Source organism: Anguilla anguilla, chromosome 9 (assembly GCF_013347855.1).
Source record: "Anguilla anguilla isolate fAngAng1 chromosome 9, fAngAng1.pri, whole genome shotgun sequence".
NCBI lineage: Eukaryota > Metazoa > Chordata > Actinopteri > Anguilliformes > Anguillidae > Anguilla > Anguilla anguilla.
In genome coordinates, this window is record NC_049209.1 from 7,152,504 (window position 1) to 7,162,145 (window position 9,642).

General features: G+C 41.5%; 1 protein-coding gene across 1 annotated transcript; it reads left to right on the plus strand.

Annotated features, from left to right (window-relative positions):
• Positions 1-5,265: 5,265 nt before the first annotated feature.
• LOC118236443 (gap junction delta-2 protein) lies at positions 5,266-8,384 on the plus strand. Its single transcript, XM_035434828.1, has 2 exons — positions 5,266-5,397; positions 7,246-8,384. The coding sequence occupies exon 2, from the start codon at positions 7,254-7,256 to the stop codon at positions 8,382-8,384; it is 1,131 nt and encodes a 376-aa protein (XP_035290719.1). The 5' UTR covers positions 5,266-5,397; positions 7,246-7,253.
• Positions 8,385-9,642: the final 1,258 nt, after the last annotated feature.

The following is a 9,642-nucleotide window of genomic DNA, read 5'->3' on the forward strand; positions in this document are numbered from 1 at the left end:
TGGGAAGTCTGTGTGACTAATATCAAATCTGTATTATTAAAAATATTATGGATGCATACTGCCTACACATATGGTTATGAGCAGTGGTTCTCAAATTGGTCCTGGAGACCCCTGTGTTTGATGATTTTCTTTCCAACCACAGTTGCATACCCAGAATTTTACCAAACGGTTACTTTTTCTTATTTAGTTGCTTTTCATGTTTTAAGGGATTATTTACTCTCCAAAGCAGCATTATGTCAGAAATAGTGATGCATGCAATATGGACTGAAAGTCCCATATTGACATTGTGCTATATTGCAAATGATTACAAGAAGTGAGGTAAAAATGTTTTAACTGGGGCAAACCAAAAGGCTCCTAACTGGTGTAAGGGTGGACACATCGCCACTGAAACTAACCATTTGGTTGACAATTAAGAATTCACAGACAAGCCAACATTGTGTTAATAAGATTAAGGAAAAAATTATTTAAAAACTGAAAGACATGTGTTTAACAACCTAATTAGGAACCTGTTGATTCACATCAATCTTTCACTTGATCTGTAAAAAATTGTTACCTCTTTTTATGTTTTCTATAACGAACAATAACCACAAAGTGAACATGGCATGATTTTTATTTTTCATGGCATGCATAGCTATTTCTGACATAATGTGGCTTAAGAGGGTAAGTAATCCCTCTAAACACGAAAAGCACCAAATTAAGAAAAATTGCTTGTTAAAATTTGAGGGTTGCAGTTGTGTTTGGAATTAAAATGTAAATGTAAATGGTCCTTTCAGTTAATTATTTTTAAAATGCACAGGTGTAACTGTAACTTTATAAAAACTGGATATTGGTTGAAGGACATGCACTAATAAATGTGAGAATGATGTATGAGAAAGGTTGTTTTGTCATATAATTTTTCAGAATTTAAGGAATAACATTACACGTATTTATTCTCTTGCTGTATTGCAGCAGGTATATGGAGGACAATGCTAAGTTGCTGCTTGATTTGTTAAGATTCTTATCTATCTATCTACATGTTTTGGCACAGGTGAGATTATAAATACTTTCATATCTGGAATATCTGGAATGCAGGAGGAACGGAACACTGTATCCTCCACAAGAAAGGCAATCAACTAACACATAGTTGGTGTAAGTGGAAAATGCTGTGTCCGGTAGCCCTCCAGACTACCACTATTGGGTTCAGTTCTTTTGACTGTAAAGGCTATGAGATATGAATCAGCGCTCCCTGTACCATCATGCCCCTGAAACCACTAGGTTACGATAATACTACAGGACAGGAGTTTTGTAATCTTGAAAAGACATGCTAAAAGGACATGCATAGTTTCTCCTGCATAAGGTCATTGTTTTACAACAAGAAATTATTTCAGAACACCTAATAAGTAGGCGGTATTTTCAAAATGATGTTTGAACTTTTAGAAAAACCACAGGCTAATATGTTGCCAAACACCATTGTCAGTACACTCAATATGAACTCCTTGTTCTTCGTTTTCTGCCACTTCATGCCACTGAGGATTGCATAAACTTGTTGCACATATTTTTTCAAGTTGGTTTGCACAACTCCGGATCATTGACACCCAACTTCATGGAAATTTAGTGCCAAGAATTTGAGCACATTTTTTTGTCTTTAAAATTCTTGTGTGATCGGTCATAAAGATGACGATATCCTTGCACGAGTTTGTTCAAAAGTATTCACCTCAAAAGAATTCCATTCACAATGATGATACTACCACTGTTGTTTCTAGATGGAATACAGATGATTTCATGAAGTTGTGTCTTATTCGATAGTTTCACCTCAATAGAAAAATCAAATTGAGGAAATTTTGACTTCATTTGTCAAACTAAGGATACATTGTTTGGACAGAAAGGTAGCCACAAAGATGAAGATGAAGAAACTACCTATATACCTAAAATATGGGGAAAATAGTAACAAGATAGCTAGCTTCCTACCTAGTATTACTTTTCTTTTATTTGGCTACCTTTCTGTCCAACAGTATATCTTTAGTTTGGCTAACAAGTGAGGTCATTCTTTTCTTCTGGAAAGAAGCATAAGGCACAATTTAATTCTTCTATCATGGAAAACCTATCTGATAGGACAAAACTTCCAAAAATCTCCTGTATCCCACCTAGACACAACCTGCTATGGGTACACAGTGGTGAGATGAACAGGAAAATAAAGTTGAACGCTGCCCCCTAGCCAGTCAGCTGTGACATAACCAGTCATGTGATATTTGGATGGGCTAATTGCAGACGGGGAGGTCTGCAAACTTGCGAACTGTTTGCGAACAGTTTGCGATGGAGGTATTCGCACACCGTGTTGTACAAACTCAAAACACTGTGTCTTGTTGTTCATCTCATGTTCATAACGGGTCACTTGGAACAAAAAGTTCTGTTTCGTTTGAGTACATAGGCGCCTTTAATAAAGTAGGCAGTTATTCTCAAAACAAACTCTGTGTTCTTCGTTTTATGTCACTCCGTGTCACTTGGGGCGCACAAACTTGTTTCGCAGATTTTTTTCCATGTTGCTTTGCACAACTCAGGATCATCAGATATAGCTTGCTAAAACTGTCTCTGTTGACACCCAACTTCATGGAAATTTTGAGCACATTTCACTGTGTTGAAGATCTCTGTGTGATCGATAAATATGACGATATCCTTGCGCAAGTTCAACAACTCTATCCATCTATTCATCCATCCATTATCTATACCGAGCATAATGAGTTTTCCCATCTTTCCTTTGGTTACCTTTCTGTCCAAACGATTTATCCTTAGTATGGCTAACAAATGAGGTCAAACTTTCCTCCAGGAAGGAGGAAGAAGGCATAATTTAATTCTTCTATCATGGTTAAACTATCGAATAGGACACCACTTCCCAAAATCTCCTGTATCCCACCTAGGCACGACCTGCTACATGACAGTACAGTGATGAGATGAACAGAAAAATAAAGTTGAACTCTGCCCTTGGCTGGTCAACCATGACGCAACTGTAGAAACTCAAAACACTGCATCTTTTTGTTCATCTCTCGTTCGATAAGGGTTGTTTCAAACAAAAAATTCAATTTTGTTTTGTGTCTAAATAGAAGACTCTGCATTTGGAGGCCTTGGAAGAATTCACTCATCTAAGTGAGGACAGTGAAAACAGCTTTGACGGCACAGCAGAGGACATGTTTCCATTTTATATTGGTGAGCATCTAAATACATTCTCAAAATAATTTTATTACTATTCACTTCACTTATAAATAAGGAGTAGGCCTAATTTTGAATAATGTGGCATGTGAAACTGTGGGATATGTTTGGCATGTTGGTGGGGGTGGGGTATTCGACAAAGACGTCAGTCAATGGACCAGTAGCTAGTAGTAGCTAAGGCAGATTTTCCTACAGTCTTCTAGACCTGCTGCTCCCAGAGGTGGTAATGGTGAGCAAGGAGAGGAAGGTGGAGTGGGAGGGGGAGGGTGAGAGGCAGGGGAAAGAATGCTAATTTTTAGCACACTTCTTCCATGAGCAAAAAGTATAGAATATAAAGTACTTTACACCATTACAGACCCACAATATAATTTGGTTACCAAACTTCCTTTTGGAGTCTACAAATGACCTTTTTGGGAACCCGCCAAGACATAGCTGAGAAAAAACAACGCAAAATACAAATTTTTGGTGGTATTGTCACCAAATTTTAACCAGGATTTGTCCAGCATTGTGCATGTGGCTGTATTGTGTTTCTCAGCCCACCAGACACAAGCATTTGTATCCACTCAAAATGAAATAATCAGGTGAGAATTTCAGGTGAGAAAAATATTTCCACTATGTTTGAGATTTTGTAACTTTGCTTCATTAATTTAAATATTTCTTGGAAAAACAGAGAACATTTATTAATGTAGAAACTAGGGGTGACGGAAGATGTCACGATTTGGTGCTGACTTCTGAGCGAATTGCATCAAAGAGATGGGGGGGGGAAAGTATCAGAACAATTCAGGGAGAATGTATTATTAGAGTGTTGCAGAACACGATATTTGCATTCAGCACCATCCCAAGTAGAAACAAAACTTTTTTTTAACCTTGATATAAACAAGGCATTTGATAAATTGTCAACCATAGATCATAATCATATAATATAACAATAATTGATGAAGGGATAACAAAAACAATTTATTTTTTATTATCTTTGCAGGAAATCGGCAAGAAGGACACTGTCAAGAAAGACATTTTCCTTAAAAATCGATCCGTTCCAAAAGGGACTGTTTTGTTTCTGATTTTATTTTGCGTACCGGGTGCCCTGTGGTGTTTACTGGGACACCCACACTGAGCCTAATCCAGCCTTTCAGAACAGCAGTTGAAAACTACAATAGAATTCCTGTACTGGCAAAGTGCTGAGGAATGGTGCGACTGCTGAAACTAGTCTTGTTTCAGAGTGTGGGGACAGGTCAGAGCCACAGCAGGCAGAGGATGGAGGAGAGTATGTTTTGAAATGGAAAAACTTTAATTTAAGGGGGAAAAAAAACCCTATATAATAAGCAGAACTGGACAGCCGTTCAAAAGTGCGAGGAAGAAGATAAATGGAGAGACAGGCTTGCAGGTAGATGGTTAACGGACGAACAGAGAGATGCAGTCATTGGGCATGATTCATTCTTAGTGGATACTTGACCAGCATCCAGACAGCATTGAGAGCCCGACTCTCCATTTTCTCTGCCTCTTTACAGGTGCAAGAGGGGAACCGGACAAATGTATCGTATATTTCCTTTTTTTTTGTCTTTTTTTTTTTTACAGAAATCCAGGGAAAGAGATTACCGGCACATCAGATGACAGGCATATAGACAGAGTCGGCTGGACAGACAAATACAAAGATGGGTACTTTATAAATGCATCTATGATGGAAAGGAACTATTTTGTCCTTTATTAGACTTGTATATCAGTATGCGATATGTAGTGATACTAGTATTCCATGATTGATTGTACTTTCAAGTGTGTAAATTGACAAGGAGTGGAAGTAAAATTCATCGACAGTTTCACAGAACTTTTTTTAAATATTTATCTTTGTTATTGGTCATACCTTAAAAAAAAAACAAGCAAAGGAAATCTATTGATAAATTAGTATTGTTGTCTTTTTTTTCTCCAGTATGTTCTTTGAACTGGACTGGTTGACTGGATGGCCAGTTCGGAAAAGGCGCCCCCCATTGTACATTTAAATCTTTGTCACACTGTACATTGAAAGGCTTTGTTCCCATACAGTACAATGAGTGTTTCAGATGGAGAGATGGAATATGTGTGGTCAGCCCATTCTCCCCCGTCCTGCTCAATAGCCTCCATAACATCCAGCAAACGGCTCCCGCTTCAAATACAGTTATGCGGATTGCGCGCTTTGGCATTATTCCAGATTTGGGTCGGAAAGAAACTAACTTTCTAAAGGTGAGTGCCACTGGAGTGCTGTTGGGAGTGGTTTGATTTTTTTTTTGTTGGAACGTTTGGCTCCTGTTGTCATCCTTTTTGTTTTGACGCAGGCTCGACTCTTCTGTTTGTATTTTTTTTTCCGCACTGATGGTTGGTGAAATATACAAAGGGAGAGACAGTGGGGGTTAAAGAATTTCCCATTAATTCTGTTTCATCAGTGAGATTAGATTACGCATTATACATTAGACCGGTTGTGCATTTGACAGGCAAACCGTTCCATGTATTCAGCACAGTTAAATTGTTCACTCTCCTCCTTGATTTATGTGGTATTTGAAAGACTGGGCCACGTGAATATGTGTAAATATCACACACAATTAATATAACATCAGCAATAATTTCAATGCAAAATAGTCGATTTGTTTTTGTGTGAGTGTAACAAATGCCTCAGCAAACATTTAAATTAAATAATCGATAAATAAAATTCTGAATGCCAATGAAAACGTATCTTTCCATTTTTATAGTTCCTATCATATTTTTTGCCAATATCCAGTTCCTATCATATGGATTGGGAGACTGATTCTGAAATAGACTGATGGAGATTGGGTTGAAGCATGAGGTTTCATGTGTAAAGGAGGGGAGTTCTGTACACTTACAAGTGAGGGATGTACTCAACCCCGAGCCACATAGCAGAGATGGTTAGCGTTAGGCCCGAAACATAGCCTACGTAAGTACGCGAACGCAAATGACAATGCCAGGCCAATGCACTCCAAACGCCCAGTTTACATACGCTACGTGCGTTATGTCCCTGTGGAGGTAATAAACCTGAGTCCTCAAGGGGGCGGTCACACACATTTGTGAAAGACTCAGTGGAAGCATGCACAAATCGAAGAAGACGGCTTCATCCTGTTGTTGCCCACTATAGCGCCTCTTGCTGTGATGCCTGACACTGCAGCTTGTGCTTGCGTTGAATTTAGAATTTCAGGTAACGCATTTTTAGAATGAAAATATGCGTGAAATGGACTTTGTTTGGCTTGAAGCATCTGTGTTTGCGCACTTAGGGTTTGTTTTGCTCATGATCACTATGTCAACACCATACTCATGTTGATTGGTCCAGGAGCAGCCCAGGTTAGCAGTTGTCCTGCCCTTAATCATGATCGCACTCAGGACAGAAGAACTTCCAAGAAAAGACAGCCAAGATAGCTACTGTTGCAGTTTCCTCTCTGACTGGGATACAAGGCTTCTAATGCAGAGATTTTGTATATCTCGACAGTAATCTTTTGCTGTTGTTTTTATTTAGCACCTCTATACCGTCCACTAAGATTACAATACCTAATGTTCTGACGAAGGACTGTATTTATTCACAACTATATTCCGCGAGAGTGTTATAGAGCAGACAAACACAGTGACAGTAATACAATGACACATTTCAATCGGAGCATGTTTGTCTATTAATTTCACGGTGCATTTAAAAGTCAACATTCCGGGAGCTACTAGTGTGAGAGGATGAATACTATTTCTGCTCACTTCTCTTTTCTGAGTAATGAAAGAATAGTTGTATTCTGTCACCTCTCAGACAATTGCAGGCCTTGCCTGGATATATTCTAATAACAGATACAATAAGTGCAGTAACAGCAGTGTGTATATATATATCCTTTATTTAACCAGGTAAAAGTCTCGTTGAGATTAAAATCTCTTTTTCAAGACAAGGAGCGCACCAAGGGCAACCTGGCAAATGTGGCCAAACTAGGGCGTGGCAAAACATCCTGGCTGTGAAGTGTATGACGCTACTGTATTGTGTAGTGAGGCGCTTCCCTTTTTTGCTTTCTGCGTGTGTGTGTGTGTGTGTGTGTGTGTCTCTCTCTCCAGGTTAAGGAATGGGGGACTGGTCCATTCTTGGCCGTTTCCTCACGGAGGTGCAGAACCACTCCACGGTGATCGGCAAGATCTGGCTGACCATGCTCCTGATCTTTCGCATCCTCCTGGTGACGCTGGTGGGCGACGCGGTCTACAGCGACGAGCAGTCCAAGTTCACCTGCAACACGCTGCAGCCCGGCTGCAACAACGTCTGCTACGACACCTTCGCCCCCGTCTCGCACCTGCGCTTCTGGGTCTTCCAGATCGTGCTGGTCTCCACGCCGTCCATCTTCTACATCGTCTACGTGCTGCACAAGATCGCCAAGGACGAGAAGCTGGAGATGGAGAAGGTGCAGGTGCGGGTGCTGGCCAAGCGGGGACCCCCGCGGGCGCGGGCGGGACGATCGAACCGGGGCGGGGAGAGGGAGGAAACTCTGGAGGCAGCCACGCCCGCCTTCAGCCCCCGTTTTGAGGAGGAGTGGAGCCCCCAGGAGGGGGAATGCGTGGAGCAGAGCCTCCTGGAGGAGGAGCTCGGGGAGGTGGGAAAGGACCCCACCCAGCTGTCCAGCCAGGTGCTGCTCATCTACATCGTCCACGTGGTGCTGCGCTCCATCATGGAGATCGCCTTCCTGGTGGGGCAGTACTACCTGTTCGGCTTCGAGGTCCCCCACCTCTTCCGCTGCGAGACCTACCCCTGCCCCAACCGGACCGACTGCTTCGTGTCCCGGGCCACCGAGAAGACCATCTTCCTCAACTTCATGTTCAGCATCAGCCTGGGCTGCTTCATCCTCAACATCGTCGAGCTGCACTACCTGGGCTGGGTCTACATCTTCCGCATACTCTGCTCCGCCTGCTCCACCTGCTGCGAGCAGGACCGGGACCCGGCCGGGCGCGCGGGGCTCTACCACGTCCACAACCCCCTCCTGCTGCAGCTCAAGCACTCGCTGCGGGGACGGGTGGTCCTGCAGACCCCCCCGCCCCTGTCCCAGGAGAAGGCCGGCGGCCCGCCCGCGCACGCGCCCGCCATCTCCTTCGAGACGGACTCCACCGTGGAGTGCACGTCCAAGAGGAGCCCTGACGACAAGGAGCGCGCCAAGGCCAAGCTGGCGAGCGCGGCCAAACTGGGGCGCGGCAAGAAATCCTGGCTGTGAAACTGTCCGATCGTCTCTCTTTTACTCTTCCGTTTTTCACCTTCTTTCTTCTCTACGACACATTGCCTTCGCTGTAATGGCTGGTAAATGAATTGCCATGATGTCCTTTTGAGCATTGGCGTTTCCGATGAGAGATAACAACAAAAGAAAACATTCTTTTGAGTCTTTTGCAGTGAATTTCTATGCATTCTGTTTTCACGAAGAAGCATACAAAAAAAAAACACACTTTAAAAATGTAGACTGGCAGAATTAGAGAAATAGACACATACATATATTTCTTGTTTAAAGGCGTTTATTGAACATGGACTTTATATTTTACAGTACATTTGTATTTTAAACCATCCATGACCAAAGTCAACGCATTTATAAACTATCTTGAATTCATCCCAGGAGCATACTTTGATATACAGAAAAATATTCTAGTGTACACAATCTTCATTTGATCAAACTGTTCCCTGTACGCCCGCTTACATTGCAGTTCTTCCAGACTGATTGTTGTGTTGATTCTCTTAACTCCAATGTGCAGTATTTATGGTTTTTTCTTCCTTGCTATGAGAAACCCTCAGTCCCTTTGGAGTCAACTGAGTGTGAGAAAGCGTACTTTACTAGTAACATTCACAAAGGTTCACAAGACACACACACACACACATACACACACACAAGCACACACACACACACACACACACACACACACTCAGCATTCTGAACGATACATACAATGTATGCTAATATATATTGAAACATGTTTTGTATTTTAAAAAAATGAACGAATGGTGTTGATAAAAGGTAAGTATGTCGAAGAAGGATGCTTAAATGAATGATGTCCTGTATGTTCACCTGGGAGATCCTTCAAATTCCAGCCCTTGATTTATTGATTGTTCCAGTTTGATATTTTCAGTTGTATGATGGCTGTTTCTTTTCATACATTTCATACATTTACCTGTCCGGGCAAATAATCTTTTTACTTTTGTTTGTTGTTGAGATGCATCAGGACCATGACTTGTATTGTTCCATTGGACAAATTGTGGTTATGTTAAATCAATGTAGCGTAAATCACACCACTGTGAAAAAACTAAGGTGGTACAATGAGACCACTGGACTAAAGGTTGAACTGTGTGTGGTTAATGAATTGGACTGGTCGTGCACTTTCTGGATGAATTCAATCTAATGGGTGTAATTGAAACATTGCACAGTGTGCGAGAGGTTGAATGAAACATTAAACAAAAGGAAAAACCATACACTAGACAACAGTGTTTTA